Raw genomic sequence first — 19,702 nt, 5'->3', positions numbered from 1 at the left:
AGCTGAGGCTTGCGCCCGTCTCTGGAACTCCTTTAAGCAGCGCTCTTAATCCCCTCTCCTCGCGCACCAGGAAACAAAGAGGGAAGAAAAAGTCTCTTGCCTCTTCAGCAGCTCCAGACTTTTTCCCGGACTCCCTCCGGGCTAGCCGTGGTGCACTAACCCCCTCAGGCTCTCTTCCCGCCGCCAGCCCGTCCTCTCCCTGTGCTCAGACCGTAACCCGAAACCCGAGCCTCAGCTCCCAGCCCCGCCCGCCCCGGTGGCCGAGCAGACAAGCCTCTCAGGCTGGTGAGTGCCTGAGGGCACCGATCCTCTGTGCGGGAATCTCTCCGCTTTGCCCTCCGCACCCCTGTTGCTGCGCTCTCCTCTGCTACTCCAAAGCTTTCCCCCTCCGCCACCCACAGTCTCTGCCCGCGAAGGGGCTTCCTAGTTTGTGGAAACCATTCCTCCTTCATGGCTCCCTCCCACTGGTGCAGGTCCCGTCCCTATCCTTTTGTCTCTGTTTATTCTTTTTTCTTTTGCCCTACCCAGGTATGTGGGGAGTTTCTTGCCTTCTGGGGGGTCTGAGGTCTTCTGTCAGCGTTCAGTAGGTGTTCTGTAGGAGTTGCTCCACGTGTAGATGAATTTCTGATGTATCTGTGGGGAGGAAGGTGATCTCCACGTCTTACTCTTCTGCCATCTTCCCCCGAGTCTCAATTTCTACTCTATTGAAGGACATGGAACCTACAGAAATTAATCTTAGTGAAAAGTTAAAGCAATTAATGGAAAACTGTATATCCATATCTATATATATATACACGCACACACATATATGTACATACACACATTCTACATAAGAAGATACTTCACGTTCTAATTCTATTTTACTCAATTTTCAAACTGCAAAGAGTTTTGTTATTTTATTTTATGATTTTAAAATCTTTGTAAAGTATTCAGTTGATACATAATATTATGAAAATAATATGACATTATTTATAGTTTTTCATGTCCTTCTTGGGTAGGGGCAATATTAGTTTTCTCTGTGTTTGGTCTATTTTAATGTATAGATTGCTGAAATGAATACAGAGAAGGTGTAATGGTGTAATACCTTTGCAATCTCCTTCCATTTGGGTCAATTTTCTTCTCTTTAACCCCTATGTTTGGAGATGAAAACTGATTTTCATATCTGTATAACATAAATCTCTTTGAAAGTACAACATGCTGACCCAAAATATATGATGTATATTTTTTCATTTTTTGTTATAAATTTATTTGTTTGTTTGTTTGTTTGTTTTTGGCTGCATTGGGTCTTGGTTGTTGCTCGCGGGCTTTATCTAGTTGCGGTGAGTGGTGGCTACTCTTTGTTGCGGTGCACGAGCTTCTCATTGCGGTGGCTTCTCTTGTTGTGGAGCACGGGCTCTAGGGCATGGGCTTCAGTAGTTGTGGCTCGAAGGCTCTAGAGTGCAGGCTCAGTAATTATGGTGCACAGGCTTAGCTGCTCTGCAGCATGTGGGATCTTCCTGGACCAGGGCTCAAACCTGTGTCCCCTGCATTGACAGGGAGATTCTTAACCACCAAGCCAACAGGGAAGTCCCTATGTGATGTATTTTATTTTATTTTTTTTATTATTTTTTTAATTTTTGCTTTATAACAAATTTAATCAGTTATATATATACATATGTTCCCATATCCCCTCCCTTTTGCATCTCCCTCCCACCCTCCCTATCCCACCCCTCCAGGCAATCACAAAGCACCGAGCTGATCTCCCTGTGCTATGCGGCTGCTTCCCACTAGCTATCTACCTTACATTTGGTAGTGTATATATGTCCATGTCGCTCTTTCACTTTGTCACAGCTTACCCTTCCCCTCCCCATATCCTCAAGTCCATTCTCAAGTAGGTCTGTGTCTTTATTCCTGTCTTACCCCTATGTTCTTCATGACTTTTTTTTTTCTTAAATTCCATATATATGTGTCAGCATACAGTATTTGCCTTTCTCTTTCTGACTTACTTCGCTCTGTATGACAGACTCTAGGTCTATCCACCTCATTACAAATAACTCAATTTCATTTCTTTTTATGGCTGAGTAATATTCCATTGTATATATGTGCCACATCTTCTTTACCCATTCATCCGATGATGGACACTTAGGTTGTTTCCATCTCTGGGCTATTGTAAATAGGGCTGCTATGAACATTTTGGTACATGTCTCTTTTTGAATTATGGTTTTCTCAGGGTATATGCCCAGTAGTGGGATTGCTGGGTCATATGGTAGTTCTATTTGTAGTTTTTTAAGGAACCTCCATACTGTTCTCCATAGTGGCTGTACCAATTCACATTCCCACCAGCAGTGCAAGAGTGTTCCCTTTTCTCCACACCCTCTCCAGCATTTATTGTTTCTAGATTTCTTGATGATGGCCATTCTGACTGGTGTGAGATGATATCTCATTGTAGTTTTGATTTGCATTTCTCTAATGAGTAAAGATGTTGAGCATCCTTTCATGTGTTTGTTGGCAGTCTGTATATCTTCTGTGGAGAAATGTCTATTTAGGTCTTCTGCCCATTTTTGGATTGGGTCGATTGATTTTTTGTTATTGAGCTGCATGAGCTGCTTATAAATTTTGGAGATTAATCCTTTGTCAGTTGCTTCATTTGCAAATATTTTCTCCCATTCTGAGGGTTGTCTTTTGGTCTTGTTTATGGTTTCCTTTGCTGTGCAAAAGCTTTTAAGTTTCATTAGGTCCCATGTGTTTATTTTTGTCTTTATTTCCATTTCTCTAGGAGGTGGGTCAAAAAGGATCTTGCTGTGATTTATGTCATAGGGTGTTCTGCCTATGTTTTCCTCTAAGAGTTTGATAGTGTCTGGCCTTACATTTAGGTCTTTAATCCATTTTGAGCTTATTTTTGTGTATGGTGTTAGGGAGTGATCTAATCTCATACTTCTACATGTCCCTATCCAGTTTTCCCAGCACCACTTATTGAAGAGGCTGTCCTTTCTCCGTGTACATTCCTGCCTCCTGTATCAAAGATAAGGTGACCATATGTCCGTGGGTTTATCTCTGGGCTTTCTATCCTGTTCCATTGATCTATATTTCTGTTTTTGTGCCAGTACCATACTGTCTTGATTACTGTAGCTTTGTAGTAGAGTCTGAAGTCAGGGAGCCTGATTCCTCCAGCTCCATTTTTCATTCTCAAGACTGCTTTGGCTATTCGGCATCTTTTGTGTTTCCATACAAATTGTGAAATTTTTTGTTGTAGTTCTGTGAAAAATGCCAGTGGTAGTTTGATAGGGATTGCATTGAATCTGTAGATTGCTTTGGGTAGTGGAGTCATTTTGACAATGTTGATTCTTCCAATCCAAGAACATGGTACATCTCTCCATCTATTTGTATCATCTTTAATTTCTTTCATCAGTGTCTTATAATTTTCTGCATACAGGTCTTTTGTCTCCTTAGGTAGGTTTATTTCTAGATATTTTATTCTTTTTGTTGCAATGGTAAATGGGAGTGTTTCCTTGATTTCACTTTCAGATTTTTCATCATTAGTATATAGCAATGCCAGAGATTTCTGTGGATTAATTTTGTATCCTGCAACTTCACCAAATTCATTGATTAGATCTAGGAGTTTTCTGGTAACATCTTTAGGATTCTCTATGTATAGTATCATGTCACCTGCAAACAGTGACAGCTTTACTTCTTCTTTTCCGATTTGGATTCCTTTTATTTCCTTTTCTTCTCTGATTGCTGTGGCTAAAAATTCCAAAACTAGGTTGAATAAGAGTGGTGAGAGTGGGCAACCTTGTCTTGTTCCTGATCTTAGTGGAAATGGTTTCAGTTTTTCACCATTGAGGACGATGCTGGCTGTGGGTTTGTCATATATGGCCTTTATTATGTTGAGGAAAGTTCCCTCTATGCCTACTTTCTGCAGGGTTTTTATCATAAATGGGTGTTGAATTTTGTCGAAAGCTTTCTCTGCATCTATTGAGATGATCATATGGTTTTTCTCCTTCAATTTGTTAATATGGTGTATCACGTTGACTGATTTGCATATATTGAAGAATCCTTGCATTCCTGCAATAAACCCCACTTGATCATGGTGTATGATCCTTTTAATGTGCTGTTGGATTCTGTTTGCTAGTATTTTGTTGAGGATTTTTGCATCTATGTTCATCAGTGATATTGGCCTGTAGTTTTCTTTCTTTGTGACATCCTTGTCTGGTTTTGGTATCAATGTGATGTTGGCCTCGTAGAATGAGTTTGGGAGTGTTCCTCCCTCTGCTATATTATGGAAGAGTTTGAGAAGGATAGGTGTTAGCTCTTCTCTAAATGCTTGATAGAATTCACCTGTGAAGCCATCTGGTCCTGGAGTTTTGTTTGTTGGAAGATTTTTTATCACAGTTTCAATTTCAGTGCTTGTGTTTGGTCTGTTCATATTTTCTATTTCTTCGTGATTCAGTCTTGGCAGGTTGTGCATTTCTAAGAATTTGTCCATTTCTTCCAGGTTGTCCATTTTATTGGCATAGAGTTGCTTATAGTAATCTCTCATGATCTTTTGTATTTCTCCAGTGTCAGTTGTTACTTCTCCTTTTTCATTTCTAATTCTATTGATTTGAGTCTTCTCCCCTTTTTTTTTTTTGATGAGTCTGGCTAATGGTTTATCAATTTTGTTTATCTTCTCAAAGGACCAGCTTTTATTTTTATTGATCTTTGCTATCGTTTCCTTCATTTCTTTTTCATTTATTTCTGATCTGATTTTTATGATTTCTTTCCTTCTGCTAACTTTGGGATGTTTTTGTTCTTCTTTCTCTAATTGCTTTAGGTGCAAGGTTAGGTTGTTTATTCGAGATGTTTCCTGTTTCTTAAGGTGGGATTGTATTGCTATAAACATCCCTCTTAGAACTGCTTTTGCTGCGTCCCATATGTTTTGGGTGGTCGTGTCTCCATTGTCATTTGTTTCTAGGTATTTTTTAATTTCCTCTTTGATTTCTTCAGTGATCACTTCGTTATTAACTAGTGTATTGTTTAGCCTCCATGTGTTTGTATTTTTTACAGCTCTTTTCCTGTAATTGATATCTAGTCTCATAGCATTGTGGTCGGAAAAGATACTTGATACAATTTCAATTTTCTTAAATTTACCAAGGCTTGATTTGTGACCAAAGATATGATCTATCCTGGAGAATGTTCCATGAGCACTTGAGAAAAATTTGTATTCTGTTCTTTTTGGATGGAATGTCCTATAAATATCAATTAAGTCCATCTTGTTTAATGTATCATTTAAAGCTTGTGTTTCCTTATTTATTTTCATTTTAAATGATCTGTCCATTGGTGAAAGTGGGGTGTTAAAGTCCCCTACTATGATTGTGTTACTGTCGATTTCTCCTTTTATGGCTGTTAGTATTTGCCTTATGTATTGAGGTGCTTCTATGTTGGGTGCATAAATATTCACAATTGTTATATCTTCTTCTTGGATCAATCCCTTCATCATTATGTAGTGTCCTTCTTTGTCTCTTCTAGTAGTCTTTATTTTAAAGTCTATTTTGTCTGATATAAGAATTGCTACTCCAGCTTTCTTTTGATTTCCATTTGCATGGAATATCTTTTTCCATCCCCTTACTTTCAATCTGTATTTGTCTCTAGGTCCGAAGTGGGTCTCTTGTAGACAGCATATATATGGGTCTTCTTTTTGTATCCATTCAGCCAATCTGTGTCTTTTGGTGGGAGCATTTAGTCCATTTACATTTAAGGTAATTATCAATATGTATGTTCCTATTCCCATTTTCTTAATTGTTTTGGGTTCATTATTGTAGGTCTTTTCCTTCTGTTGTGTTTCTTGCCTAGAGAAGTTCCTTTAGCATTTGTTGTAAAGCTGGTTTGGTGGTGTTGAACTCTCTCAGCTTTTGCTTGTCTGTAAACGTTTTCATTTCTCCATCAAATCTGAATGAGATCCTTGCTGGGTAGAGTAATCTTGGTTGCAGGTTTTTCTCCTTCATCACTTTAATTATGTCTTGCCACTCCCTTCTGACTTGTAGAGTTTCTGCTGAGAGATCAGCTGTTATCCTGATGGGGATTCCCTTGTGTGTTATTTTTTTGTTTTTGCCTTGCTTCTTTTAATATGATTTCTTTGTGTTTAATTTTTGACAGTTTGATTAACATGTGTCTTGGCATATTTCTCCTTCGATTTATTCTATATGGGACTCTCTGTGCCTCCTGGACTTGAGTAACTATTTCCTTTCCCATATTAGGGAAGTTTTCAAGTATAATCTCTTCAAATATTTTCTCAGTCCCTTTCTTTTTCTCTTCTTCTTCTGGAACCCCTATAATTCGAATGTTGGTGCGTTTAATGTTGTCCCAGAGGTCTCTGAGACTGTCCTCAATTCCTTTCATTCTTTTTTGTTTATTTTGCTCTGCAGCAGTTATTTCCACTCTTTTATCTTCCACCTCACTTATCCATTCTTCTGCCTCAGTTATTCTGCTATTGATCCCATCTAGAGTATTTTTTATTTCATTTATTGTGTTTTTAATCGATGCTTAATTCATCTTTTGTTCTTCTAGGTCCTTGTTAACTGTTTCTTGCATTTTGTCTATTCTATTTCCAAGATTTTGGATCTTGGAAATAGAATCTTGGATCATCTTTACCATCATTATTCTGAATTCTTTTTCAGGTAGATTGCATATTACCTCTTCATTTGTTAGGTCTGGTGGGTTTTTATCTTGCTCCTTCTCCTGCTGTGTGTTTTTCTGTCTTCTCATTTTGCTTATCTTAGTGTGTTTGGGGTCTCCTTTTTGCTGGCTGCAAGTTCGTAGCTTCTGTTGTTTTTGCTGTCTGTCCCAAGTGGCTAAGGTTGGTTTAGTGGGTTGTGTAGGCTTCCTGGTGGAGAGGACTAGTGCCTGTGTTCTGGTGGATGAGGCTGGATCTTGTCTTTCTGGTGGGCAGGTCCACGTCCGGTGGTGTGTTTTGGGGTGTCTGCGGACTTTTTATGATTTTAGGCCACCTCTCTGCTAATGGGTGGCGTTGTGTTCCTGTCTTGCTATTTGTTTGGCATAGGGTGTCCAGCACTGTAGCTTGCTGGTCGTTGAGTGAAGCTGGGTGCTGGTGTTGAGATGGAGATCTCTGGAAGATTTTCGCTGTTTGATATTATGTGGAGCTGGGAGGTCTCTTGTGGACCAGTGTCCTGAAGTTGGCTCTCCCACTTCAGAGGCACAGCACTGACTCCTGGCTCCTCAATTTGGGATGATTTGTTGTCTATTCATGTATTCCACAGATGCAGGGTACATCAAGTTGATTGTGGAGCTTTAATCCGCTGCTTCTGAGGCTGCTGGGAGAGGTTTCCCTTTCTCTTCTTTCTTCTCACAGCTCCTGGGTCTCAGCTTTGAATTTGGCCCCGCCTCTGCGTGTAGGTCACCGGAGGGCGTCTGTTCTTCGCTCAGACAGGACAGGGTTAAAGGAGCAGCTGCTTCGGGGACTCTGGCTCACTCAGGCCGGGCGGGAGGGAGGGGCACGGAGTGCGGGGTGAGGCTACAGCGGCAGAGGTCGGCGTGACGTTGCACCAGCCCGAGGTGCGCCGTGCTTTCTCCCAGGGAAGCCGCCCCTGGATCCCAGGACCCCGGCAGTGGCGGGCTGCACAGGCTCCCGGAAGGGCGGTGTGGACAGTGACCTGCGCTCGCACTCAGGCTTCTTGGCGGCAGCAGCAGCAGCCCCAGCGTCCCACGCCCGTCACTGGGCTCCGCGCTTTCAGTCGCGACTCGCGGTCGTCTGTGGAGCCCCTTTAAGCAGCGCTCTTAATCCCCTCTCCTCGCGCACCAGGAAACCAAGAGGGAAGAAAAAGTCTGTTGCCTCTTCGGCAGCTCCAGAGTTTTCCCGGACTCCCTCCCGGCTAGCTGTGGCACATTAGCCCCCTTCAGGCTGAGTTCTTGCTGCCAGCCCCAGTCCTCTCCCTGCGCTCTGACCGAAGCCCGAGCCTCAGCTTCCAGTGCCGCCCGCCCCGGCGGGCGAGCAGACAAGCCTCTCGGGCTGGTGTGTGCCGCTCGGCACCGATCCTCTGTGCGGGAATCTTTCCGCTTTGCCCTACCCAGGTATGTCGGGAGTTTCTTGCCTTTTGGGAGGTCTGGGGTCTTCTGCCAGCGTTCAGTAGGTGTTCTGTAGGAGTTGTTCCACGTGTAGTTGTATTTCTGGTGTATCCGTGGGGAGGAAGGTGATCTCCGCGTCTTACTCTTCCACCATCTTACTGAGATTCTATGTGATGTATTTTAAATCTAAAACTTTTCTATTACCTACTGTTTAGGAAAATCCATTTTATTTCTCTCATTTAGAAATTCAAAGTCATTCAGAGCATATGAATAACTCCTAAGAGCATTGCATGGATAAGGATACTGGTTAGAGGGTAGGAAATGGGTTTAAGCAGGGGATTCAGTCATGAGATGAGCCTTGAACAAAGTTTAGAAGGAAGGTATGATGAGAACGCAGTATAAGCAAAGAGACATCAAAGAAGTGTGGTCTGCAGAAGATCAGAGGAGAGAAAGAAGAAATGCCTATCCCACAAATTGATTTTTTTTTTTTTGAAAGCAAGCCTAACCCAATGAGAGAGAAAGTATGAAGTTTGCTGCTGACAGCTTACTGGACAGTTTTGCCTAGGAGACTGTCTGATGGGATTAAATTCAGAAGTAAAAGTAAATGTCACTTTCCTATTACTAGCCCTGAGCTTTTGTTTTCACTGAACCATTTCCACCTCCTGCATGTCTTCTTTTAATTGTCTTGCCCAAAAATGTGAGCATTACTTTAATTAGCTCCTTTTTAATAATATTTCCTACTTCCTTTTTTTTCAATTATATCTTTTTATTTATTTATTTATTTTTAGTTTCTGCTTTATAACAAATGTAATCAGTTATACATATACATATGTTCCCATATCCCCTTCCTTTTGCATCTCCCTCCCACCCTCCCTATCCCACCCCTCCAGGCGGTCACAAAGCACCGAGCTGATCTCCCTGTGCTATGCCGCTGCTTCCCACTAGCTATCTACCTTACGTTTGGTAGTGTATATATGTCCATGCCACTCTTTCGCTTTGTCACAGCTTACCCTTCCCCCTCCCCATATCCTCAAGTCCATTCTCTTGTAGGTCTGTGTCTTTATTCCTGTCTTACCCCTATGTTCTTCATGACATTTTTTTCCCTTAAATTCCATATATATGTGTCAGCATACAGCATTTGTCTTTCTCTTTCTGACTTACTTCACTCTGTATGACAGACTCTAGGTCCATCCACCTCATTACAAATAGCTCAATTTTGTTTCTTTTTATGGCTGATTTTTATTCAATCAGTTATCAATTCACTCATTTAACACTTATTTGTGCATGTTTACTATGTGCCAAGTAGACTTGGAACACAGACATCAGAACAAGAAATCATGAAATCTTATCATTTAAATCTACCCTTGCCACTTTTGGAATCTTATAACTAATATAATCCTAGAAGTCATCCAACTTCATTTGTAGGTGTTGGAAGAAAAAGAGAAAATGCTAGGATGGGGGCTTGTACCTTGAATGCACATGTCCATCCATCTGATCACATGGTCTCCATTGGTTTTAGTTCTGCCCTCTTAGAGTGTTGGCCCTGAAAATATTTGAAGACAGTCATCTTTTTATCCTCAGTCTTCTTTTCTGCTGACAAACTTTATCAGAAAAGATGGAAGTTTCTTTTTTTTTCCTCTATAGGCCGAGGATCTGTTCATGGAATTTGCACACAAGGCTTCAGCTTTCAACAACTGGTGTGAGAATGCTGAGGAGGACCTCTCAGAGCCTGTGCGCTGTGTCTCACTGGATGCAATTCGGCAGCTGCAGAAGGACCATGAGGATTTCTTGGCCTCCTTGTCAAGGGCCCAAAGAGACTTCAACTATTTGCTAGAGCTAGACCAGCAGATTAAGGCCTTAAATGTGTCCTCTAGCCCCTATACGTGGTTAACAGTGGAGGTGCTAGAAAGGATCTGGAATCACCTATCTGACATCATCAAGGTAGCTTGGGGCAGAGCAGAGAGTTCCTTTGGCTATAGTGAGCATGATCACTTGATATATTATCCAAGTTTGGGGACTTTTGAGAAAGAAAGGAACACTATTAATAATTATATTAGGACAGCACTCATGCACTGAGACAATCTAAGAAAAAATTTGGAAATATATTCACAACAGGCATAGCCCTATGCCCTAGGTTAGAGTCTCAAACATCTGGGTGTTGAGTGGTGATTCAAGGAAGCAAGCACAAGCTCCAGCAGATGGCTCTAAAAATAGGTTATGAGAAGTTCATGAGGCTTGTATATACCTTTACAGTGTATATACTCCAAGGCATTCTCTATTTTATACACATCTCCAAAAGTGCCTTTTTAATGTGTTTGTGTTTAATTTTTGTCTGTATATAGTAATGCTCATTACTGAAGCTATGGAAAGTATTTTAAAAGTTTACAAAGAAAAAATTCACTATAAAATCACCAATTTCATTTGGCAACTCATTATCTTTTCCTTTAAAGCTACTTTTATGTCCATTTAAATGAAATTTCAACTGGAAAAAAATTGAGTTGAGGAAAGATTTGCCTTTGTTACTAGTTTATTTGTTACTGTCCTTGGTAACACCTGTAAGTATTTATGGGAAGTTGCATAAGCTTCTTTCACATTTCTGAGATGAGAAGAGGTGGGTTGGAAGAAAAGTGAGCACACAGGCAATAGTATTGGAAGATAAGTGAAATTTGAAAGAGGGAAGATGAGCAGGTGAGACTCAGAAACAGTTATTTTATTTCAAAGAAAGGTCTGCAATCTGCACATTACTATCTGTGATTTGGGGTTTTAGGACAGGGAGCAGGAGCTGGAAAAGGAAGAGACAAGACAGGTCAAGAACTTTGAGATGTGCCAAGAATTTGAACAGAATGCCAGTGCCTTCCTTGATTGGATCGTGCAGACCAGGTGTGCTGTGATACCCCCAAACTCATCATCCCTAAGCTATACTTTCCATTTACTATAGGGATGAAATACATAACTGAGGGAAGGAAGGGGAACTCTTACAGTATTTATGCTGTCCTAAAATCACCATATCCTGTCTGTGCTCTGTATTTGGAATTGACTGTACTCTAAATCAATCATTGCAAAATTGAGAAATGAGAATTTCATCTCGTTGCCCATTCTGTATTCTCTCCTTGATACTCTTACTTTTGTTCCCTCTTGCCTATAATTACAGTCCAAAAATAATAACAATCCCTTATGTTTGCCTTCCCCTTTGTACTTTACAAAGTATTTCTATGATCCATTATCTCAACTTTCAGAGCAACCTTGAAAAGTGTACAGAGCTGATCCTATTACCACTGTTTCCAAATGTGGAAAGAAGTTCAGTAGATAAATTGACTTGATCAAGGTCACATATGTATTTATTGGCACAATCAGAGCAGAGTACACTGTGAATACTTCATAGGAAATTATTATGTTGCTTGACTGCTAAAACTGTGAAAAGAATCAAGTGAGATAATATATGCTAATTGCTTTTATTAAATGCAAAATGTTCTATACATGAAAATAACATTTGTCACACCTTCTGGGGCAAATGACCTGGAAAAGAGGAGACTTAGAGGGTATAACAAATGAGTAAATGGTCAAAGGTGGTAGACTATATTCAGCAGGTGGGTCAGCATTGTGGAGTTAAAGTGTTGTTTTAGGCAATCCATGCTAATGTTCCTACAAACACGTTGACAAGGATAAATCAGACAATGAACAAAAAGAAATTCTGTATCATGGCTAAATAAAACATCTGACAGAAAGCAGAGGATATACAGCTCACCCTCCTCTGCCTCTGGTTTTGGTCCCTCCTCCCCTGGCAGCAGGTGCCCAACACTGAGCATAGCACCTGACACCTGAGCCCTTCATCTTAAAGTAAAGAGATGCACAGAAGGCTCTGAGCTTCTCAGTGTGGGGGACATTTTGGGGACAGTGGGTGGAACAGGTTCATACTTTCTAGGTACAAAGAATTTAGAATGTATCATAAATCTGAAGAAAGAAGATCATTTAAGTAAACCATGTTAACATGTGATTTCACTTTTCTCTCTTCTGATTCCTGTTCTGGACATCCATATCCAGGGATTATTTTCTGGATGGGTCAGTATTTTATGTTATCATGTTTGTTTTGTTGTATCATTCTGAAAGAATTAGTTAAGGAGGCCTTAGTACTAAAGCATCTTCATCCCATTGCAATCTGATGGTCCCTAAGTAAAATGTGGGGTAAGAAAGAGAAGCAAAGGGTATATCATTCTGGCCCTACACCCCACTAGGTGAATTATTGCCTACATTAGGTTAAAGGTATATTTGAGAATAATAACTAGGAGGGAAGTATGGAAGCTTTCTCATAGGCAGAGAAGAACTGGGACAGCCTTACTTTCTTTTTCATTTTTTGCCAATAAACAGAGAGGGTTTGGCCTTGTGAAAATTTGGCATTGTGAAAATTCATTTCAGAAAAGCCATATAACTTGGAAGAACTATAGAAGTGTAGGGGTTTGGGGTTAGTCTGTTTGTGTAAAATACTGACCTCTGATAATATAAGTAATGTTTTCCGCTGGTTCTTAACTAGATCTTTGCTGAAAGAAACAGGAACTCTGGAATCCCAGCTGGAAGCAAATAAAGTAAGTAATGTTCATTCATTAGCTCTAAACATTGCTGGAATTAGAAAAAGTGCAAGAAAAACTACTCAAAGGAAACTGGTGATTCTTTGCAGTAAGTCCCCTGGCCCAAAAGTCAAAAGCCTAAGGCTCTGGTGTCAACCCTGCCAACAATTTGCATTCTAACCTTTGGCCACCACTTCATGGACATGGATGTCAGTTTGCTTAAATCTCAACTTCAATTTCTGTATCTATACAATGGAGTCAATAATAGCTACATTATAGACTTACTCTACTGATTAAGTAAGGGAACAAATGCAAAAGCTTCTGGCCCAAAACTTGCAACATTGACAAATTTCTGTTATTATTTGATGTGGTACGAAAATAAAATTGAATCTAGATTATCTCTTAATAATTGAGTGAAGCAGTGAGCTATACTCCTAGAGAAATGGAAATAAAAACAAAAATTAAAAAATGGGACCTAATGAAACTTAAAAGATTTTGCACAGCAAAGGAAACCATAAACAAGATGAAAAGGCAACCCTCATAATGGGGGAAAATATTTGTAAATGAAGCAACTGACAAAGGATTAATCTCCAAGATATACAAGCAACTCATGCAGCTCAATATCAAAAAAACAAACAACCCAATCCAAAAGTGGGCAGAAGACATAAATAGACATTTCTCCAAAGAAGATATACAGATTGCCAACAAACACATGAAAGAATGCTCAACATCATTAATCATTAGAGAAATGCAAATCAAAACTACAGTGACATATCATCTCACACCAGTCAGAATGGCCATCATCAAGAAATCTAGAAACAATAAATGCTGGAGAGGGTGTGGAGAAAAGGGAACACTCTTGCACTGCTGGTGGGAATGTGAATTGGTACAGCCACTATGGAGAACAGTATGGAGGTTCCTTAAAAAACTAAAAATAGAACTACCATATGATCCAGCAATCCCACTACTAGGCATATACCCTGAGAAAACCATAATTCAAAAAGAGACATGTACCAAAATGTTCATTGCAGCTCTATTCACAATAACCCGGAGCTGGAAACAACCTAAGTGTCCATCATCGGATGAATGGGTAAAGAAGATGTGGCACATATATACAATGGAATATTACTCAGCCATAAAGAGAAATGAAACTGAGCTATTTGTAATGAGGTGGATAGACCTAGAGTCTGTCATACAGAGTGAAGTAAGTCAGAAAGAGAAAGACAAATACCATATGCTAACACATATATATGGAATTTAAAATATATATATCATGAAGAACCTAGGGGTAAAACAGGAATAAAGACACAGACCTACTTGAGAATGGACTTGAGGATATGGGGAGGGGGAAGGGTAAGCTGTGACAAAGCGAAAGAGAGGCATGGACATATATACACTACCAAACGTAAGGTAGATAGATAGTGGGAAGCAGCCGCAGAGCACAGGGAGATCAGCTCGGTGCTTTGTGACCGCCTGGAGGGGTGGGATGTTGAGGGTGGGAGGGAGGGAGATGCATGAGGGAAGGGATGTGGGAACAGATGCATATGTATGACTGATTCACTTTGTTATAAAGCAGAAACTAATAAAAAAAAGAAAAAAGAAAAAATAAATAAATAAAGATGCCAATTAGCAACAACAACAACAAAAAAATCTACAAACAGGGTTTCCCTGGTGGTGCAGTGGTTGAGAGTCCGCCTGACGATTCAGGGGACATGGGTTCATGCCCCGGCCCAGGAAGATCCCACATGCCGTGGAGCGGCTGGACCCGTGAGCCATGGTCACTGAGCCTGCGCGTCCAGAGCCTGTGCTCCGCAACGAGAGAGGCCACAACAGTGAGAGGCCTGTGTACCACAAAAAAAAAAAAAAAAAAATCTACAAACAAGAAATGCTGGAGAGGGTGTGGAGAAAAGGGAACCCTCTTGCACTCTTGGTGGGAATATAAGTTGATAAAGCCACTCTGGAGAACAGTATGGAGGTTCCTTAAAAAACTAAAAATAGAACTACCATATGACCCAGCAATCCCACTACTGGGCATATACCCTGAGAAAACCATAATTCAAAGAGTCATGTACCACAATGTTCATTGCAGCTCTATTTACAATAGCCAGGACATGGAAGCAACCTAAGTGTCCATCAACAGATGAATGGATAAAGAAGATGTGGCACATATATACAATGGAATATTACTTAGCCATAAAGAGGAATGAAACTGAGTTATTTGTAGTGAGGTGGATGGACCTAGAGACTGTCATACAGAGTGAAGCAAGTCAGAAAGAGAGAAACAAATACCATATGCTAACACATATATATGGAATCCAAAAAAAGAAAGAAAGAAAGGAAATGGTCAGAAGAACCTAGGGGCAAGACAGAAATAAAGATGCAGACCTACTAAAGAATGGACTTGAGGATACGGGGAGGGGGAAGGGTAAGCTAGGACAAAGTGAGAGAGTGGCATGGACATACATACACTACCAAATGTAAAATAGATAGCTAGTGGGAAGCAGCTGCATAGAGCAGGAAGATCAGCTTCGTGCTTTGTGACCACCTAGAGGGGTGGGAGAGGGAGGGTGGGAGGGAGGGAGATGCAAGAGGGAAGAGATATGGGGACATATGTATATGTATAACTGATTCACTTTGTTATAAAGCAGAAACAGACACACCATTGTAAAGCAATTATACTCTAATAAAGATGTTAAAAAAATAAAATGGCAAGAAAAAAAATAGCAGTTGGCTAGAACAGTGTTTTTAACCTTAACCTTATTTTCTTTCCCCCCACCACCAGAAGAAAAAATTAACTAATTAAATCTAATTTATCCCTAATGAGAGAACTTAATCTAAAAAGATGTTGTCAGACAGGACTGATTTTTGGAGGGCCACAAACCATTGTAATATCTAATATGTTTTCACAACTACCCTCCTCATCATAACAAATTCACTCCCCCCTTCTTTAGGAAAAGACATTCCCCTGTTCAGAAAACATGACCTAAATGTAGATGTTTGGCATATAATATGCCTGAATGACAGAAGAGTCTTGTGGAAGTCTGTCCAAGCCAATGAAGGAAACTGAAGTGTGAACACTGGGAAGTTTAAGTGGACCTCAGAGCTCAACCACAATCAATAGTGCAAATAATGCATGAGGCAAATCACTGGGAGCATGGATCCTGGAAATCCTACCCTTCTTTATCTGCAGCATATAACTGTTGACACTTAGATTTATATATTACAGATTACCAGAATGATAACCACCACTTTATAAATGAGGAATACAAATATAAGTGAGGTGGTTTTCCTGAGTAGTTCATTTTTTACAGAGGACAGGAAAATTCCTGAAGATAATTGAAAAGGAACAATGAAGTGAGGTCTAAACTTATTAGCTTCTTACCTTCTGTATCGTCCCTAGGTTTGGATCTGGTACCCTGGTTGATTGCCTCTTTTCTTTGTCTTTTTCCAGAGGAAGCAGAAGGAGATCCAGGCAATGAAGCGTAAGCTGACCAAGATTGAGGACCTGGGTGAAAACTTAGAAGAGGCTCTGGTCCTGGACATTAAATACAGCACCATTGGGCTGGCTCAGCAGTGGGACCAGCTCTACCAGCTTGGGATGAGAAGGCAACACAGTCTGGAACAACAGATCCAAGCCAGGTATTGAGAACCTGTGGCCAGGGCTGGGCAAGGGTGTGGGTGGTGTTAGGTATTAGAAACTTATCTCCAAGAGCTAAAGTTTGGGGTACTGTATACAGGAGTTGCTTCAGGGATAGTACACTCACTATCCCCAGAACCGATATTCTCTCTCTTTACTGACCCACAGAATGATTATTTATCTTTTTATAGGAGGCTATTATAAACTGGGACACTGCTCCCATCCCCCTGTGTCTTTTCGCCACCCATTTCTCTGAGTCTATTCACCATCTTATATGACCTCTTCAGAAAGCATTCCCTTTTGTAAAGTTCCCACCAAAATGTCTAGAATAAAATAAATATTCAAAGTATAGAGCAGAAGAGAAAATTTCATTTTTTTTCTAAATAAATTAATTATATCAGAGCAGTCTTAGTTCTCCATAGCTTTTTTGGCAGCATTAGTTATCTGGATCAGAAATTGGCAAACTTTTTCTGTAAAGATCTTGATAATTAGTATCGTACAATTTGTGAGACATATAGCCTCTGGGTTAACTACTCAACCCTGCTGTTGTGAAGAGAAAACATCTATTGATAATTCATAAATGAATGAGCATGGACATGTTCCAATAAAATTTTATTTATGGGCACTGAAATTTGAATTTCTCACAATTTTTAATGTTTAAGGAAACAGACTTCTTCTTTTGGTTATTTTTAATCATGTAAAAACCATTCTCAGTTCATTGACTATACAAAAGTGAGTGGCCGACTGGATTTGGCCCATGGACCATAGTTTGCCAACCCCTGAACTAGATCACTTGACTAGCATAATAGTCACTAAAATTCCTCTCTTATTCTTATGGCATGCCTTTTTCTATTTCTCTGTTTACTTCATGGGTTAATTTTTGTTTTTCTTTACAGAGACATCACTGGTCTGAGTGAGGAGACACTACAGGAGTTTGAAACAGCCTTCAGGTGAGTATAACGATTGGTTCTTTGTTTTCCAGACAATCAAAATGAATTTCCAAGTAACTATTTTTTTTTCCCTCAGTGTGGTTTAGTAGGATCTTAAATGAAGATATAGATATGTTATTTAGCTTCAAGTCTTGGCTTTTAGTATGTCTATGAGATTCCTTGATTTTAGGAAATACATTTATCTTATGTTCAACATTTTATTCATTTCCCTCCATAAAATAGATTAAAAAAAAAAAGTGTGGAAACACAGGCAAGCTCTCCACTCAACTGATAACCTTATGGAATGTTACTAAAGCTCCAACTAGTACAAAAAGATCTATTCTTTTCTTTTTTAATCTGATTCCTATTGAACTTGATAAAATGTTTTTATTCTTTAGGCACTTTGATGAGAATTTGACAGGTCGCTTAAGTCACAAAGATTTCCGGTCCTGCCTGAGAGGGCTCAATTACTACTTGCCCATGGTGGAGGAAGGTGAACCTGAGCCCAAGTTTGAGAAATTCCTGGATGCTGTTGATCCAGGGAGGTATGAGGAAGACTAAGGGCCAGACCATAGCAGGGAATGAGGCTTGGGGAGGGGGGGGCAAGCACAGAAAGTAAAATGATCCATAAAATATGAAATTAATTCATCTTGAGAGTAGGAATATACAGACTACCATAAATGAATTGAGCAGCTTTTGGTGCCCTTTTAGGATTATCTCAGAAGTTCATGGCACTAACTCCAGCTCAGGCACCAGCTCTGCAATTTGTTCAATTCCTGGTTTATGTTTGATCTAGGAATTTCAGCTGGCTCTGGAAAGGAACTTGAGAGAATAATTCCTTCCCTTGTGTAATATCTTAACGAGACATGGATTATTCAAAGGCCAGCTCCTGCAGATGGGGTTGCTGTGTGCTTGGAACAGAGTCATAGAGGGATTACGTTACTAATTAGGGACCAATTCTTTCTTATACCAAGGACCAAAGAAGATCAGAAATAGAGGTCTTCAACTAAACTTGAAGAGCTTGAGATACTTAGAGGCTGGTGCTTGTGGAAAATCCCCAAATTCTACTTAGAGAGTCAGGCTGACTGACCCATGTGGAAACAGAGGCTAGAACATAGGAAACTGTTTATTTGGCTGTAAGGACATGAGGATGTGGGTCAAATAGAGATCATAGCCCATAGTCTCAGAGAGCTGAGATGGGACAGACACTTGGAGAATCCAGCTTCTCTCTGTCTCTGAGACACTGAGTAGGATGAGAAAGGGATCTGCCTTCCTCTTTGTCTTGAGAGGGGACAATTCCTGATCTATTTCTCCAACAGAAAGGGCTATATCTCACAAACCGAATATACCGACTTCCTGATCGACAAGGAGTCAGAGAACATCAAGTCCAGTGATGAACTAGAGGATGCTTTCCAAGCCCTGGCAGAGGGCAAGGCCTATATTACCAAAGAGGACATGAAGCAGGTCAGATTCCAGTTTGCATCCACTCTCATTACACTCTCATCATAATCTACATTTTGCTCATCTCAGGCTTGGCTGCCTACTTATCATAGGCAACCACGTTCCCTTCCCCCACTTTTTCTCAGATAGTGTTATGCACTGGATATCATTTGCTTTGATCACTCATGTTGTCTTGACACAACTCAAAAATCTACAGTCAATCTCTAACGACTCTCAGTGTCAATCCCAAACATGCTACTTGGTTTTTAAGGCTATTTATTTATCCTGTTTATTTAATAAGCCAAATTTAGAGAATGGTGTAAATAGTGCAGTCAGAGTGAGATGGGACTCTTTGGATAAGAACTAAGTTGAAGAGATGAGTTGGTCTTATTCATTAGAAATTATAGATTTCTTTCTATAAGAAAAGCACATGATAGGACCAGGGCTGGCTTCTTCTTCCAAAGTCTCTCCACTTCATGGGTTTAAGGCATATTAAAAGCCCCAAAGAGCCAGCTATTTTTAATCCTTATTACTGTATTTGTTTCTTTCTTTCTTTCTTTTTTTATGTTCAGGCCCTAACCCCAGAACAAGTGTCATTCTGTGCCTCACATATGCAGCAATACATGGACCCACGTGGCCGAAGCCAGCCTGCTGGCTATGATTATGTTGGCTTCATCAATTCCTACTTTGGCAAGTGATAAGTAGCTAATCCTGGGTCAGAGAATATTGAATCTTGGTGTTGTGGGAAGTATTAGGGGATGAAGAAGACAGGCGAGTATAGAGGGTGGAAAGATAGTCGTGTGTGTGTGTGTGTGTGTGTGTGTGTGTGTTACATTTATTGCAGGACCTGAAAAAAATTATTGAGCTTGGGAAATAAAGGCATTAACAAAATTGGAGGAGAGGAGGCCATGGGTTTATTTTATATGCAACTAGTCACTGCTGAGGTGTATTAAACAAGGTCTCTATTTTTCATTTGTTGATTTCTACCTATCCTTATTGCTTTGTGTCTTTTCTGATTATAGAATAAAGTATTTCCTTTTTTAAAAAAACATTTTTAAAGTTCTTTTTGATAGCACAATATGAAGTAAAATGTT

General features: G+C 40.1%; 1 protein-coding gene across 1 annotated transcript in view; it reads left to right on the top strand.

Moving 5' to 3' along the window:
* Positions 1-19,306, top strand: part of SPTA1 (spectrin alpha, erythrocytic 1) — a gene marked incomplete at both ends in the record, with an annotated part of 83,488 nt that extends 64,182 nt beyond the window's left edge. The window contains 9 exons of the mRNA XM_079725910.1: positions 9,685-9,981; positions 10,808-10,920; positions 12,055-12,099; positions 12,569-12,620; positions 16,054-16,241; positions 17,136-17,189; positions 17,567-17,713; positions 18,488-18,632; positions 19,181-19,306. Of these exons, the coding sequence (XP_079582036.1) occupies positions 9,685-9,981; positions 10,808-10,920; positions 12,055-12,099; positions 12,569-12,620; positions 16,054-16,241; positions 17,136-17,189; positions 17,567-17,713; positions 18,488-18,632; positions 19,181-19,306 (1,167 nt within the window). The remainder of the gene's footprint in view (positions 1-9,684; positions 9,982-10,807; positions 10,921-12,054; positions 12,100-12,568; positions 12,621-16,053; positions 16,242-17,135; positions 17,190-17,566; positions 17,714-18,487; positions 18,633-19,180) is intronic.
* Positions 19,307-19,702: the final 396 nt, after the last annotated feature.

The sequence above is a fragment of the Hyperoodon ampullatus genome (assembly GCF_949752795.1).
Source record: "Hyperoodon ampullatus genome assembly, chromosome: 2".
NCBI classification, from domain to species: Eukaryota; Metazoa; Chordata; class Mammalia; order Artiodactyla; family Ziphiidae; genus Hyperoodon; species Hyperoodon ampullatus.
This window is presented reverse-complemented; position numbering and strand designations above follow the sequence as displayed.